This window comes from Kryptolebias marmoratus, linkage group LG20 (genome assembly GCF_001649575.2).
Source record: "Kryptolebias marmoratus isolate JLee-2015 linkage group LG20, ASM164957v2, whole genome shotgun sequence".
NCBI lineage: Eukaryota > Metazoa > Chordata > Actinopteri > Cyprinodontiformes > Rivulidae > Kryptolebias > Kryptolebias marmoratus.
Genome location: NC_051449.1, coordinates 4,637,606 through 4,655,037, shown reverse-complemented (window position 1 = coordinate 4,655,037; position 17,432 = coordinate 4,637,606). Strand labels below are relative to the sequence as shown.

Here is a 17,432-nt window from a genome sequence, read left to right as displayed (position 1 = left end):
GCTCACAGCCGGGTCGGTCCCCGGTTCATGCCGCCGCCGTGATGCTCCCGGGCCCGGGATGCGCCGGACGCGTCATGTTGCGGGACTCAGGCGAGCGCAGCAGAAAAAAATACAAAAAAAAAACAAGCGGAGAGAGAGAGAGGAGCCAACAAGTCCTCAAGTCCAATTAAGCTCCCGTCCCGACAGCAGAACAACTTTAAGCAGCTGTTTAAGACTCTTCTGGTCCACTTCCCGGCCGCGGTTCGGTGGCAGGAGGCGCAGCAGAACCGGATCAGCGCCACCTCCGCGCGGAGCACCCCCACCTTGTTGGCGAAAATTGACTTTCTGACTTCTGGCGTTGGACTGTTTTCTCCAACAGGAGGAGCCCGGGAGTGACAGGCGGCTCGGCCAATCAGAAGTGAGACACGGGGGGGGGGGAGCCGGTCCCGCCCCCTGAGATAATTGGAACCAAGAGGTGGAACCCTGGAGAACCAGAACCAGAACCGGACGGATTAGAGCCTGGCTGCAGTTTTCTGTCTCATCTGAGGCTTTCAATTATCTTTTAAGAACTATAAGGAAGATTTTCTGAGTTTTGGTGGATTTTCACTCATCTCTGGACTCTGCCGAAGGAAAACAGCGACACGCACTGGCGGGAAAACCAGCCTGCAGAGGCGAGCAGGCGGGACGGTACATGATCGCCCGCCGCCTGCTGTCCCACCAGCGCGTGTTCCTTTGTCTGTCTGTTAGCAAAATATCTCACGAACCGCGGGGCGGATTTTAATGAAACTCCCGGGCAGCAATCCTGGAATGAACATCCACAACTCATTAGGTTTTAGCGTCAGATCAGTTCAAGATGGCCGCCTCATCTAAGCCAACACTTAAAACACAAAAATGTCTGTAACTCGGCCATTTTTAAAGACACTGAGCTAAAATTTGGTGTGGTAGTTGCTGAGCATCATCCACAACACATACTTCAAACGCAACTCATTGTGTGATATTAATGCCTAAAACTCTGCCATTAACTCTTGGTGTCAACAATGTCTGTCTGTTAGCAAAATATCTCACCAACCATTGGACGGATTCTAATGAAACTTCCAGGAAGTAATCATAGGATGAACGTCTACACCTCATTAGGTTTTGGAGGCAACCCAATTCAAGATGGCCGCTACAGCTAATCAACTTTAGCTAATACAGAAATGGCTATAGCTTGGTCAGTTTCACTGATGTTGAGCTGAAACTTGGTGTGGTAGTAGCTGAGACTGATTCCCAACACATGTTCTGAGCTCTATGCAAGAAATTTGCTTGAAACCTTGACATCGACTGTTAGAGTCAAGGCAGTCTGTTAGCAAAATATCTCGTGAACCACTGGACTTATTTGAGCGAAACTCTCAGGCAGCAGTCGTCAACTTTACGTCTAAAACTGATTAATGTTTGGAGTCGACCCAACGCAAGATGGCCGCCACAGCTATAGCTCTGTCAGTTTCATAAAAGTTTCAGTTCCTGAAGGATCCACTCGGCTCATTTCATCCATCTTTTTTTATTTAATCGTTTCCACAATTTCTCCCAACATACTGGATCCATTTAGGCGGTGATGTCAGCTCTGACATCCTCAGGATGTGTTGCAGCAGCAGCAGATGTTTTTTCTGTAAATCAGAAAACTACCTTATTGTTTGATTTTTGGTTTGTAGTTGTTATTCTTTTGTCTGTTGCATGCCTCAGCGGTCCGCCCTGCCGGAGTCTTATTCAGCTGGAGGAAGTTTTTCATAGTTTCAAACACACACACACACACACATATATATATATATATATATATATATATATATATGAGTGTGTGTTGAAACATGTCGACTATCTAAAGTGACCCGAGCCGACTCTCGCAGACATTTGGCTCCTCACAAATAAAAACAATCTAAAATTTATGGAGCAAGACGACAGCAAAAAGAAACATTTTCATGTAATGAAAACCAATCGGGTCTTTTAGTTTCCGCACAGAAATAAGTTTATTTATAGCAAAAATAAAAACAGGAAGAAACGGCCGATGATGGATGGAGGTCAAAGGTCAAACATCAGAAATAAGCTACTTAGAATTCAGAGTTTGTTTGTGTTGATAAAACTGTGTAAATAAAAGTCAGCAGATCGTATTTTAATCTGAAGACGTTTTTTTTACAGCTTTTATTATTTATCAGCAACATAAGCTGCAGAAACTGCTGAACACTAGCTAAAAGCTAAAAGTACCAAATGTAACAAAAAGCTAGCTAAAAGCTAAAAACAGTTAAATGTTAGCTAAGAGCAGCAAAAACAGCAAACAGTTAAAAGTACTAAAAGGCTAGCTAAAGGTGAAATGTTGCAGAAAGCTAGCTAAATGTAAATGCTAGCTAAAAGTCGCAAAAAATAGCTAAAAGTACCAAAAGGCCAGCTACAAGCTTAATATAGCAAAAGGCTAGCTAAAGCCTAAATGTAGCAAAAGTGAAATGTGAATGCTAAGCGCTAAATGGCTTAAGAAGCTAAAACTAAGTTGTGAAAACTAAAACAAGTAAAACACTAGCTTAAAGCTAAATGTACCAAAAGGCTAACTAAAGGCTAAATGTAGCAAAAAGCTAGCTAAATGAAAAAAACTGTAAGCTAAAAGTACAAAAAGGCCAGCTACAAACTAGATACAATTAGCAAAAAAGCTAGCTAAAAGTAGCAAAAAAGCTAGCTAAATGTAACAAAATGCTAGCTAAAAATAGCAAAAATGTTATAAAATTAGTGAAAGGCTAGCTAAAAGCCAAAAGTAGCAAAACGCTAGCTAAATGTTACTTAAAGTAAGTTAAAAGCAGAAGACAGAAACGGACAGTAGCCGAATCAGAAAGTACTGAAAAGATCTCAGCGGATTTACTGGGAGTGAAATGTTTGTAAATAAAGTTAAATATTTAGAAACGTATAAAAATTACAAAAACCAAAAGTCCTAGCCCCCGTCTTCTAAATCAGCCGAATGTTTTGACACAAGAACGGCTAAAATAGCACAAAGTCTGCAGAAGCAGTTATATGTAAAAAAAAAAAAAAAAAAAAAACAACACAGAAAACAAAGCAGAAGTGTGGATGCTGAATATCTCTGCCACGTGTTAATAACTTTCTGACACAAAAATATAAAATATTCTGTTTCTAAGAATCTATTTTTAATAAATTATGTCTCGTTAAAAACTTAATCGGGGATCCGAGACTCCTGACGAAGAAAATCTGATGAAAGTAAAAACTGACAGGTTTATTTTTCTGACGCTGGGACGATCGGCTCGCAGAAGTCCGAGTCGTTGAGCTGAAATATTTTAACGTCCTGCGTCGGCAGAAAGAGCAGGAAGGGGAAAAGATGGCCGCCTTCCTTACTGAAGGTCTCATCCATCCCATTGACTTCTACTAACGGTCACTCGGAGGACTGAAACCTTTCAGCTGCTTACGCTGAAAGTTTCCCTGTCGCAGAAAAACAACCCTGTGTCGATATGAGGTGGTAAACATGGATCCATCATGTTTTCCTCTCGTTTGACTCATCAGTGAGTCATAAAAGCTCAGAACAGATCCTCTGGAGGCAGATGACTCACGCAGATTAACTTTAAACAGATATTCGGGCTCTTCGGGGACACATTTTGTCCTTTTTGAGTCCATTTAATTCCAAGTAATCAGCTCGTCTTTAACAGACGATTTAGAAAACGAACAAAAACTAAGTTAACGAGCTTTAAAACCACGATTAAATCAAAGGAATGCATATCACCTGAGTTTTAATCCTTTCAGCCCTCAGAGCTTCTCTTAAGGACGACTCTCAGCTACTGACTTATACAGCTACGCTTAATTAGGCTTTATTAGATGCACACCTAAGGATCCCTTTCTGAGACATATTTTGCTAACAGACAAACAGAAAAACAGCCATTTTTTAATGTCTGTTAGTTGCTTCAGGAGCTGAAACTTTTAGCTTAATCTTTATGAAACTGACCGACCTACAGCCCAAAGTTGATTAGTTGTGGCAGCCATCTTGATTTGCGCCGGCTCCAAATGCTAATCAGTTGTAGACATTCATCCGATGATTACTTCCTGAAAGTTTCATTAAAATCCATCGAGATATTTCGCTAACAGACAGATATGTCTCAGAATAAGAGTTGGGGATCAGTCTCAGCTACTACCACACCAAACTTTGTGTTAATATTTATAAAACTGCTTGAGCCATAACCACTTTTGTGGGTTTTTTTTGTTTTTGTTTGTCGGTTTGGCATGGCGACCATATTGAATCGAACTGACCCCAGGGGTTAATCAGTTCATCCGGCGGTCAGCTTCGGTGGTTCATGAGATATTTCGCTAACAGACAAAACTCGCCCAAAACATTACGGCTCCTCTTTGCCTTTCAGCGGCAGCTCTGAATCTCACTTCGGTTTTAAAACCCCTAAAAAGAAACTCCTTCATCTGGGCCCACTCCGCTGTGGAGGACAGAACTGATCCCAGCGACCCCTCCCCCTCCCTCCCTTCCAGGCACCAAAGGTCCTGCTCGTGACGCCATGAATCATCCGTCGGCCAAAACTGAAAAAGAGAAAACCAAACACCCGAACGCCGCCGACCTCTGCCCTGAAGTTTCACTCGTCATCCAGCGCCGGCGATGGCTCCCGATCGATAACCGAACATGTCGGCCGTTTGAAGTCTGCTGATCCGATCCCTCGGATGCAGAACTTTAAGTAACGTCCGTCTTTGATCCATTATTCATCCGACCGTTGAGAGGGAGGCATCGAGGGACCCTCTGAGGTTTCGGACAGAGTCAGCAGCGAGACTCACCTGTCAGATAACGACCACGAGATCATTTGTCTTCGGCTCGCCAAGCGTTCTGCCTCATAACGTCAAGGCGGAGAGTGGGAGTCTGAACACGGGTGGAACTTCGGCTGAATTCACTCTGAAGGTTTTCAGCCACACTAACAGCTTTATGTTGATTTAAAATGATCAGAAATAATAGGATTTTACAGCAACACATCCAGAAAAATACAATAAAACATGTATCCATCCATCTCGTTTCTCTTGTCCGTGGTCGGGTTGAGGAGGCAGCAGGTCCAGGAGGGAAACCAGGTCCTCCTGAAGGATCCCGAGGCGTTCCCAGGCCAGAGACGATACAAACGCAGATATATTTGGATGATTTATAGCTTCATTCCTCATGAAAAGGGATTCAGTTAAAAGCAGTTGCCTATTTCACACCTGTGTAACGTTAGTATGTGATAAAGGAAGCAAAAAGTAGGAATTATCTGCTGTGTATTTTACAAAGATGTGCTAAAATACCTCGGACAGATTTGTTGATACCCTTAAAGCAGGGGGGGCTCAGTCCTGGTCCTGGAGGGACTCCATGATACAGGTTTTTAGGTGTTTCTCTGCTTTGACTCACCTGATCTGAATGACTGAGTGATGAACAGGTTTCTGCAGAACCTGAAGACCTGCTGGAGAGCAGAGAAACATCTAAAATCTGCAGGATGGTGGACCTCCAGGAGCAGGATTCGGCACCGCTGATTTAAAGGGAACGTGGAGCAGAAGAGCAAAGATGATTATAGATTATAGATACCTGAGTTAAAGGCAAAGACTACAAGATCACCTCCAAGCTGCTTCATGTTCCTCTGACCTCCGCTGTCAGTGTCGGCGAAACGTATGAGGGTCATGGAGCTGTGGCCAGCCTCCAAGGATGTGGACGCAAGAGGGACTGCGACCTACTTCAGCTGACTCCTTCTGGAGTGGAGCAGAGGAGCTCCTCACCTTATCTCTAAGGCTGAGACAGATTTCGTTCATTCAGTCGTGATTCAGCGTAGATTAGGGGTCTCCAACCCTGGTCCTGGAGGGCCACCATCCTGCAGGTTTTCCTTGTTCTTCTGCTCCAACACACCTGATTTGAATCAATGGGTGATTACCAGGCTTCTGCAGAACATGAAGAGGTGATTTAACGACTGAATCAGGTGTGTTGGAGCAGGGAGACAAGGAAAACATGCAGGATAGTGGCCCTCGAGGACCAGGATTGGAGACCACTGGTGTAGATGGACCGGTAGGTGGAGAACTTCATGACAGACTGAGGACAGAGCCCCGATCTGTGGCTCCATCTGTCACGCCGTTCAAGAACAAGACTCCCGGATCTCCCGACTCCTGCTGGAGGCAGAGACTCAGAGAACCACGGCCTCTGAGGCACGCTTTGCTCCAAAACCCGCCACGGTAGACGCTGAAGGTCAGAGGACGAGGACACTAACGGAACCGCATCGTCTGCAAAAAGCAGAGAAGAAAGCAGACGGCCTTGAGATCCCACCTGTTAACAGCAAAAACAGGATCAGAGACACAAACAGCACGACAAACGGTACAATTATTGGTTAATTTTTAGTTTGTTTAGTTTCGTTTGGACGTGCAGAGGAGGGACAGTGGGTATATTGCTAGAAGGATGTTAGAGACAAAGAGGAGACATATGGATGCAGTTAGTTGGAGTGAGGACAGAAGACACAGAAGAGAGTTAGATGGAGGAGGACGACTTCCTGAAAATGGAACAGCCGAAAGAAAAAGAAGAAGATTTTAAGTTTATTTAATTCATTTGTTTACTAAAAACAAGTGGTCAAAATCTCCTGGCTGAGCTCCATGAAGGAAGAACAACTTCTTCAGCGTCTTCCTGGCGTCAAATGAGACATTTTCGGTTGTTGCCATGCTTCGTTCTCTTGTTTACTTTGCAACAAACCGAGGAAAATCACTGAAAATTTACTGCTAGATTTATTAAAAAAAGAAAGATTGAGAAACTTAAGGCACTGTTGCAGATGATGACGGATCAGAATCACCTCAAAGTCAGTTTACTCTGTTTTTACACAAAAAAATTGCTTTTTTCTCTTCTCCCTAAAAGCGTCCCCCTTCCAGCTCAGTCTGTTAAATAAAATATAAAACGTTTTGCCAAAATATGAACTAACTTGGATAATTAGTGGCTACTGATCATCTCCATAAAACCTAATAGAAGAGACAAAATACTGCCAGACAAAACGCAGCTAAATGTTGATTTTCTTTTAATTTCCCATGCTGATCCCATGCTGCCCGTCTGCAGCAGCATTTGCCCAGAAGAAAAGCAGACATAATGAGATTAATGTCCAAATTGCTTCAGTATTGATCCGTGAGTGAAATCCAAACTGTGCGCGGCTCAATATTTACATGGATGCACTTTCCATGCACTTTGAAGGCTTCGCAGCTTAAGAGGCCTTTTTAGTGTCTTTCTGTGGTGGCCGCGGGTGGCTCGTCTCCTTAGGAACGTAGACAAAGTACGAAACAACTTCTTCTGACTTTATTCTGTGATCTTTGCACTGAAATTTAAAAAAAAAGAGAAGAGATGCGTTAATATGTTGAGCAACTCGGACATTTGTTTGTATTTGATGATCGCTGTTGGTTCCTGTATCAAAAAGGCTCAAATAACAGCATATAAAGACGAAACAAATGCAACTTTTAAAATAAATTTAACTGAAATAATACTTTTAATCTCCACATGTAATACGGAGGATGGCAGCTCCTGACAAAACAAGCAAAAAACCTCAGAGCAACCATGTCTGATTTAAGGTTTTCTCCAATTATTAAGTTAGTTTTTGCTCCCATCTTCCTATTTATGTGGGTTTTTGGGTAAATATTATATTTTATTAAACTTATTTTAAACACTGTATAATAAAAATGAGTCCATAAAGACACCATCTTGTTATCCCAGTAGATAAAATAGCAAATAATCTCCCCAACCTATCTTTAAATCAAAGTTTTCTTACAGGTGTGTCTTCAGAAATAATACTTATAATTTCCATTGAAATTGACCATTTGTCTCTGCTTGCTGCTGTAGTCCAGGAAATCCCTTCGTACAATTTTAGCAATCATTGTGAAACTTAAGCATTCCCCTTTTTTAAATCTAAGGCTGGAATTACCAATGACGTCGCTCCAGACAGGTTTTCAAACTTGCGCTCTCGTAAATGAAACTAGCTCGTTGCCAGGTGATAAATCGCTAAATTTCAACAAACTACGGATCATTTTGAAGCTTTAGGGTTGGAGAATTTGAAAATAATAACTCAATACTGAAATATTCTCTCATTGTGACTTGGGTCCTATTTTGATATAATGAATGTATATAATGGGGGCTCATCCGGGATACTCTTGCACCCAAAGCGTGCATAATAATAATAAATCTTTTATTCAATCCTGACAAGCACTTTCCAAAAACTGACTAATAACTTCTAAATTAAACTAAATAAAACATAAGAAAGTCGTACAGATCAGTTTTTAGACATAATCCCATTCATGCAAATCCTCCCAAAAAACAAAAGTTACATCAAAATGAATTAGCTGTCAATTCAAAAAAACATAAGTTGTTTTTTTTATTGTGAGTTCTGTTGTTTAAAAAGAAACCTGAAAACAAGAACCTGCTCCTGTGTCGATGATAATGTTCTGGGCGGGTTCAAACGGCCGCGGCAGATCCTTCCTGTCTTTGCCACCGACGTCTCAAACCCATCTGTCTTTGTTGCTCTTCTGCAGAACAGAACAAAAACTTGGCGCCAGAACTGAGCCCACTAACGTTTCCTCAGCAGGGAAAGTCATTTCTGAGCTTTCCTAAACCGTAACGATAAAACCACAGATTCTGTGGGCATTGTTCCGACTTTCTTTGTGACTTTAACGACCCGCCTCTTTTTGGGTTTTAGTTGTTCTCTGAACACAATGCTAAAAAGTTATTAAAACTAAAATGGTGTCAGTTTATAGAAAGTTCCAACGGAGCAGCTTGGGTTGGATTACTGATCCAGGAAATATGAAAAGACAGAATAAATTGTAAAAGTACTCGTTTGGCACAAGTCCAGCCTTTAAAGTGAAAGTGTGTGTCTCTTCTTTTATAAAGTGAGATTTTAAAATGAGCGAAACAAATCAAACGAGGTCTTACCAAAGGGGTCACCTATCATCTTGACTTTTGACCCCGTGACCTTTGAAATCAATAGGGTTTAGCCTTGACCCATGACCTTTTAAATCAATAGGGATCAGCTTTAAACCCATGAGGTGTCCACCTGTACAGTCTGACATCCCTTAGTTACACAGTTGCAGTTAGAGCACGGCGCCACCTGTGGCCTTGAGCTTTGACCCCATGACCTGGAAATCAATAGGGATCATCCTTGACCCATGACCTTTGAAATCAATAGGGATCAGCTTCAAACCCATGAGGTGTCCACCGTACAGTCTGACATCCCTTAGTTACACAGTTGCAGTTAGAGCACGGCGCCACCTGTGGCCTTGAGCTTTTACCCCGTGACCTGGAAATCAATAGGGATCATCCCTGACCCATGACCTTTGAAATCAATAGGGATCAGCCTTGACCCATGTGGTGTCCAGCTGCGTTACACGGTTGCTAAATTAGTGCAAGGGGTCACCTTCGGCCTTGACCAATGACCTTTGAAATCAATAGGGATCAGCCTTGACCCATGACCTTTGAAATCAATAGAGATCGGCCTTGACCCGTGAGGTGTCCACCTGTGCAGTCTGACATTCCTGCGTTTTGCAGAGTTAGAGCACGGCGCCACCTGTGGCCTTGACCTTTGACCGAATCACCACGGAAACTGAATCCCGGAGATGTTGGTTTTGTTGCAACAAAACCAACATTTCCTGAAAATTTCACCCAAATCCGTTCGTTAGTTTTAGGTCATCTTTGTAACAGACGGATGGACAAACCGGCGTAAATAAAAACACGAGGAAAAAGACTAAAAGACGCGACGACAGAGGAGGTAAAGGCAGCAACCTGGATGATAATTCTTCTGGTTCTTGGGAGAACATTTCAGTACGGAGGGAGAAACTCCTTTAAAAGTGGCAAAAATAAAAAATAAAAACTCAAGGCATGAACCTCATGACTGACCCGGACCAGTTTTTACTTTCAGAAATCCAAACAAGTGGAAGGAGGTTGATTTATTTGACCCGAGCAGCCCGGCGGCTGCTGAACTCTCCCTGACGTTTTTATCGTTTCGAACTGAAGCAGCATAATGGCTCCCCTTAAACGATGATTGACGTTTGCTTTGGGCTTTTATCGCCTCCCTGTTTGGAAAGCAGGAAGATGCTGATGTTAATGCACACGTTCAGGATGTTGGGCTCATCACGGAGGACTTACATGTTGACAGATTGTTTGTAGCATCACATCACGTCTTAAATCATTTACAGCTCAACAACTTCTTCCTCGCGCCGCGGAGCTGCATGCATAATTGAGGACGGCTGAAGATGCACCGAAAAAGACGGACTGAGTGCAGCTTTTAACACGGCACTGATGATCTGAGAGGTCAAAGGTCAGCAGGACTTCCTCCGCTCCTCCAGCAGCTTAAAAACACAGAAAAACAGGATGTAAGCTGATTTCAGCTGACAAGTTTTAACCACGACTTTTCAGGCCAGAATCGATTTAAGGAAAAGAAGCGAAATGCTAGCTAAAATTTAAAATAAGGAAATGATGCTAGCTATAAGCTATAAGAAGGAAAATGCTGGCCTAAAGCTAAAGTAGCACAAGAGTAGCTAAAAGCTAAATGTAGCAAAAGGATGGCTAAAATATGCTGTTTAGCTGCAAACTGCAGGAATCAGTAACTCTGAAAACTGATTACTAAAACTTTTTTTTAATGTTTTTTTTTCCTTTTTGTTTAGTAGTAGTTCAAAGTTTCTGCTTTGAATGAATAAACAAATAAATAAAAAAGGCCTCACTGTCCCTTAATTGTTTGATTGTATATGGAAGAACTGAGAGTTTGGAAACGTTTTAAAGTTTTTAACTGATGAAACAGAAAAACCTAATATCAGTTTATTTACTGCATTGTGTTCAGACACCTTGTGTTTAATGTTCGTAAATTATTTATTTTAATTTGATGCATTTACTGCTCTCAAATGCTTATAACTGACAAAATACTTAAATATAAAAAGAAAAAAAGTAACATGTTTCAGTTAAGAACGTTTTGGAAACCCCTTCCTGGATTCTGTGTTGTTTGCACAAACAGTGATGTTAAAATACATTCAGATCAATCTGCTTTTTGACGTTCTTGACCTCTGTTTAACTGCTCAGATTTAGGTTCTTTAAGTTTTAAAACACAAACAAAAAGACCAGAAACTTAGGATAAACTGAGATGGATTTAGTGTTTAACTTCAGGGTTTATTGGCACCTAATGCAGATTTAATCTTCAGTCATTTAAATCACAAATAGAGCTTCCTTTTTAAAACCAAATGGAGCGCGGTGAAGTTGAGCCACATCCTGAAACATAACTTTGTTAAGAACTACATTTATATTGATGATAACGCAGCCAATCATTTGTGTTGCATTAGGTGTAATTGGATTATAACTTTGAGCTAAGTGTGTTATTTTAAAGTTTCCTGCTGAGCAGACAAAAACTGCAGACCCCTACCACTTATCTTATTTTGAAGGTGCTCATTTACTGATAAGAAAAACAGAAATATTTAGCAATTATGTTACGCAATTAGGTAAGTAAATCCCTCTCATTAGGTGAGTTAAAAAATATTTTTATTTTAATCTGCAGTGTAGGCTGTAGTAAACAATGCAGTACTGTAATACTAGAAGAAGCAACTAAAAATCACAACTGAATATCCAAAATATTTGTAAAGAAAAATAGAGATTTTAGCAGTTTATCATTTGGTGCACCTGCAGAAATCGTGTTTCTGACATGGCAGCTGGAAAAGTGCAAAATTATTTATATTTTTAAAACTTCTCAAGAAGCCGATTCAACACAGAGTGTTCCAGAGGACGTTCCTATCATTTGGAACAAGTATTTGGAACAAGTACTGACATCTGTATTTATTTCCCTCTTAATAAAGCAGCCGAGTGAATATCCTTCAGGAGGGTTGATCTTATGGGTTTTATCCTCAGATTATATTTGTAAAGAAGAATAAATTAGTATTAGTCTCAGCCAGTTAACAGAGATGACTGACACATTAAATAAAAAAAATAAAAAATAATAAATAAATGTTTAATTTTCATAACCGCTCGTTTAGGCAGTTCCCGCTCTGGCCGCCAGAGGGAGCGCTGACCGGCAGGGGGCACTGTAGGTTTACGTCCTTGCGTCACAGAAGAAGGCGGGGCCAACATGGCGGCTTTAAATCTCTGCCCGCTGCTGTTTTGTTTATCGTCCTTTTCGCTGCAGATCAGTTCGGCTCGTTTTTTATCCGAACCTTGCTACAAACCCATCAGAGATGAGGACAGACCGAAGTTCGTCAAGTAAGGAACCTTTTCGACCCGGTTCGACCCAGTTTAATGACCCGGGCTTCTTGTTTACCTGATTAAAAAGTACCGAAAATGACTTATTTTGATATTTATTTGGGCTAGCTTAAAGGTTTGTAGGAAAATCAGTCATTATTATTACAAAAAACAACCAAAAACTTAATGATAATTCTTACATTTAAAGCTCAAGCCCAGAATTACTCAGGATTATAATATAAATATAATATTTTCTGAAGTTATATTTAGTTTATTTATTTATTTATTTAAAGCAAAGCTGAAGTCCTCATTTAGCAACTTGGAGGATTTTCTTCTGAAACTGATGACAGATGTTGATCGATGCTGATGTTTTGTTGTAATTATTTATCTACAGACATCAAATTACCTCCATGAATAGTGTCTTACAGTGATATTATTTTAAGATTCTTGTGTTTTTTTCTTTTTAAAGCACTAATTTCCTCTGACAGTCTCACCACACGCCTGTTCTCAATATTCTCCAGAATAAAAGGAGATTTTGGATCAAGCGTCTGATTTCTCGTGCATTTAGCTCCACCTGCAGGACGCCGTTGGACAAAGAAGAGGAAGTGTTGGTGTTGCAGTGAACTGCAGCGGTTCTGTGTGTGTGTGTGTGTGTGTGTGTCGCAGGACACGGGCCCGGCCACACGAGCGCGTCAGAGCGTCGGAGCTTCCTCCAGCCTGGGATTGGAAGAACGTCGGAGGGAAGAATTACGTGAGCATCACGAGGAATCAGCACATCCCGCAGTACTGCGGCTCCTGCTGGGCCATGGGGGCCACCAGCGCGTTGGCAGGTAACCATGGCAACAGACGGATAGATGGATGGATGGAGGCAGGAGGAAGCTTTATTTACAAAAACACGGAGAGAGAAACGTCTTTATCCTGCTGCTAACCTGACTGTTTTTTCCTGAATGTTTTTGTGTCTTTGTGCTGCTTCAGCTGTTCACTTATTAAAACCTTCGGCTCATTCAGGCGAAGGGTTGCCATGGCTTTTGTAACTTTTGTACCTTTCAAAGTATTTAACTTTTATTTTATTTAAAGTGTTTTTCACCCAAGAAATAAACTCTGGTGTCTTTAAATCCCTCAGAAACGTTGTTTCCTTTAAAAGTGTCTTCAGAGGATCGCCTCAGATTTAATCTTCTAATGCTGCGTTTAGCTTTTAGCTAGCCTTTTGCTACTTTTAGCTTATAGCTACCTATCTGCTACTTTTATATTTAAGCTGGCTATGTTTAGCTTTTAGCTACCAATCTGCTACTTTTAGCTCGGCTAGGCTTTTGCTGCTTTTAGCTACCATTCTGCCATTTTTCATTTCAAGCTAACGTTTTGGTACTTTTAGCTATGAGTCTGATACTTTTAGCTCCTGCTGTCATTTTGTTGCTTTTAGATACCATTCAGCTACTTTTCGTTATGTGGCTAGCCATTTGCTGCCTTTAGCTTTTGGCTAGCCTTTTGTTGCTTTTAGCTCCCATTCTGATACGTTTAGCTCTTGCTTGCCTTTTTCTACTTTTAGCTTTTTCTAGCCTTATGCTACTTGTACCATATAGCCTCTAATTTGTTACTTTTTGTTTTAACCTAGCCTTTTGCTGCTTTTAGCTACTATTGTGCTCCTTTCAGCTCTTGCTGGCCTTCTTCTGCTTCTTCTCTGGCTGAGCTTTTAAATTTTGTCGTATTTATTTGGTAAATAAAGACGCCTGTCGCTCTTCTTCTACAGACCGGATCAACATCGCGCGCGGCGGCTCGTGGCCGTCGGCCTACCTGTCGGTGCAGAACGTCATCGACTGCGGCGGGGCGGGTTCCTGTTATGGAGGCGACCACCTGGGAGTCTACGCCTACGCTCACAAACAAGGCATCCCCGACGAAACCTGCAACAACTATCAGGCTAAAAACCAAAGTACGGCGCGCGTGGCTCCGATCGCTCCGTCTTTACTCCGTTATTTCAGGTCTCATTTGGCAGCAGAAACCGAGCCCGCTCTCTCTCTCTGCTGTTTCAGAGTGCGAGCAGTTCAACCGGTGCGGGACCTGCTCCTTCTTCCAGTCCTGCGCCGTGGTGAAGAACTACACCGTGTGGAAAGTCGGAGACTACGGAGAGGTTTCTGGAAGAGACCGGATGAAAGCCGAGATTTACACCAACGGGCCCATCAGGTAGAGGCATTCTGACTGATGTCCTGAGAACTTTTGAGTCGTTTCGGTTGGTCGGGTTGAAGAAAGACTCGAGTTGAAAGGCAAAACTTCTAATTTCCTGCTTCGTCTGCTTTCCAGCCCTCACCTCCAGTCATGAGGTTTGGATCATGACTGAAAGAATGAGATTCTGGATCCAAACGGCTGAAATGAGCTTCCTTCGTAGGACGGCTGAGCTCAGCTGCAGAGATAAGATGAGGAGCTCCATCAGCTGGGAGTAGAGCTGCTGCTCCTCCTCACTGAAAGGAGTCGGCTGAGGTGGTTCAGACTCCAGGAGAAGTCATGAAGTCCACTCTCAGTCTCGTGGTTTCGTGACAAAAATTGTCATTTTTGTTCTTGTTCTTCATCTGCTGCTCCTCGTCCAGGTCCAACAGTTTCTCCAAGTGTCGTGTGATTGGTCAGAAGTTGTTGTGGGCGTGTTTATGAGCTTTAATGGAGTCATTTTGTTTCTTCTGCTCCGCTGAGAAGCAGCTCAGCTATCTTTACAAAACTCAGAAACCTCTGATCTTAAAAAGACCGCAGAGACACAGGCGGCTCTTCGTGGCCGGGAGGAAGTGCGCCTCGGCCGGACGTCGTCGGGGCACGTTCCCCTCGTTCGCTCGTTTTTGTGCGCCATCATATTTACAAACGCCAAACGGTGTTTTCTGTCTCAGTCTGTTTAATAAACGCGTCCAGTCGTGGTGAGGGAAGCGAAGATCAGGACAGGACAGGAGAGCTGAGGAGCCGATGGGAAGAAACCAGTTTTAACGCTGCAGGAGGAGGGAGGAGCTTCCTGGGAGTTCTGATCCGAGCGTCTCGTGGACGATGAGAGGTGTGAGAAAACAAACCGCTCACGACCACATGACCTCGAACTGACTTCCTGACTTCTCATGGAGTATGACGGAGCCTTTAGGACGCCTCCCTTTGGAGGTTTTCCCAGCATGCCTGACTTGGAAGAGGCCTCGGGTCAGATCCAGAACTCTCTGCTCTGGGAACTCCTCGGGATCCTCCAGGAGGAGCTGGAGAGGGAGGTCCGGGTTTCCCTCCTGGACCTGCTGCCTCCACGACCCGACCACAGATAGGAGGTAGAAGACGGATGGATGACGTGTCGAGGGTTATAATAATAATTCTGTGTCAGAATAAGAAACTGTTCAAACTGTTTGACTCAAACTCGGGTCTTTTCTCTTTCAGCTGCGCCCTGATGGCGACCGAAGGCCTGGAGAAATACTCCGGAGGGACGTTCTCGGAGTTTCACCCCCTCTCTCTGCCGAACCACATCATCTCCGTGGCTGGCTGGGGCGTGGACAAGGACGGGAGCGAGTTCTGGAGCGTCAGGAACTCCTGGGGAGAGTTCTGGGTCGGTTCCTGTTTGACCTCCAGCTGTAAACTGACTCCCTCGTTTTCCTGCCAAGTTACAGAATGACTCGCAGCTAATGCTCAGCTGAAGGACCGCTGAAATAAGCTAAAACTTAAGGTCCAAACAAGCAAAACAGAAGCTAAGACGAGCAGAGCAGCAGCTAGAAGCTAAAAGCAGCAGAACAGAAGTTAAAAATTAAAGCTAAAAGTAGCAAAATGGATCCAAAATGAGCAAAATGGAAGATAAATACAGCAAAGCGTAAAACTAAAAAGGTGCGTAGATCTAAAAAATTGTAGCTAAAAGTTGTAAAACAGGTTATGGTTAAATCAGCCAAACAGTAGATAAAAGTAGCAAAACAGCTAGTAAAGCTAAGGTTGTATAAAAAGCAGCTATTTCATCAAAATGTATGCTGAAACTAAAGCTAAATAGTAGCTACATTTAGCAAAACAGATACTGAAGTTGAAATAAGCAAAAAAAAGTAGGTACATGTAGTCAAACTTAAGTTAAAATATAAAGCAGCTGAAGCTAAAATTAACAAAGTAGTAGCTAAAACTAGTTAAACATGCTTATACGGAGAAATGGTAGCTAAAAGTAGTAAAATTGATGACAAAACAGTAGCTAAAATTGGCAAAACGGCTCCTGGAGCTAAAGCTAAAATGGTCTAAGATGTTAATTTATCAGAATCTCTGCTAAAACTGAAAAAAGCTAAATTGAGCAAACTAGAAGCTAAAGTTGAAATAAGTAAAACTATAGCAGCTAAAACCTAAAAGCAGGATAAGAAGACAGACGGCAGATTTAAAGAACGTTTCTGAAGGAACTGAAGAGAAGTTTGTGTTTTAGTAAATAAAATTAATATTTTAAAAAGTTTAAAAACTAAAAGTGGCAGCGCTTTATTCCAAAACGAGCCGAATGTTCTGATATTTAAATGGTTAAAACAGCAGAAAATATGCAGAAGTCGTTCGATTAACGCCGACTCAGCGTACAGGAATAAGTTGTTTATTGTTTTTTTTTTTGTTGTTGCTCTCAGGGAGAACGCGGCTGGGCGAGAATCGTCACCAGCGCCTACAAAGGAGGAAAAGGAAACTGGTTCAACTTGGGTGTTGAGAAAAACTGCGCCTACGGAGACCCTGTCCTGACGTAGGCTCCTCCAATAAAGTTCGGCTGTTTTTAAAGAAAATCTGGAGTCTGTTTTAGCAGTTTGTTGTCTGAAACGCCGCACCGAGTCAGTAAACGACACCAGAAACGGATGACAAAAAACAACCCAAATCTGCTGTTTCAGTTCCCATTTCACACGGGGAGGATTATTTATTCCCTCTGGCGACACGTGAGCCGAGTCTCTCTGCGTTTAAATAACTCTGCTGTAGTTAAAACAAACGGTGGCAGATCTCCGAGGCGCCGCAGAACATCCGCACAAATGGCTCCTAATGAGCGTCGGGAGGCCGATTCATTTAACCTCAAAGAGAAGAACACGAGTCCGACTCTGCAGCCGAGTTAACCCCACGATCGCTTCTCTTTTTTTTGTCCCGTGTTTTAGAGGGGGAACCGATTATTTCAGACGGCTGAAATATTTGGTTCCCCCCTGGTAACTTTTGCAAAAAAAGAACAAATGTCTCCAAATTCAGAGGACTTGTTGTCCATGATGAGAGGAATAAACACAGTTAAAGACTTGTTGGTAAATTAACTGGTTGTTGTTGGATAATTAATGATCTAAAT

General features: G+C 42.3%; 1 protein-coding gene across 1 annotated transcript; it reads left to right on the top strand.

Moving 5' to 3' along the window:
• Window positions 1–12,027: 12,027 nt before the first annotated feature.
• On the top strand, window positions 12,028–16,896 carry LOC108232812 (cathepsin Z). The gene is made up of 6 exons (XM_017410858.3): window positions 12,028–12,190; window positions 12,836–12,999; window positions 13,917–14,096; window positions 14,197–14,347; window positions 15,554–15,719; window positions 16,747–16,896. The coding sequence occupies exons 1-6, from the start codon at window positions 12,060–12,062 to the stop codon at window positions 16,858–16,860; spliced, it is 906 nt and encodes a 301-aa protein (XP_017266347.1). The 5' UTR covers window positions 12,028–12,059; the 3' UTR covers window positions 16,861–16,896.
• The last annotated feature ends 536 nt before the right edge of the window (window positions 16,897–17,432 follow it).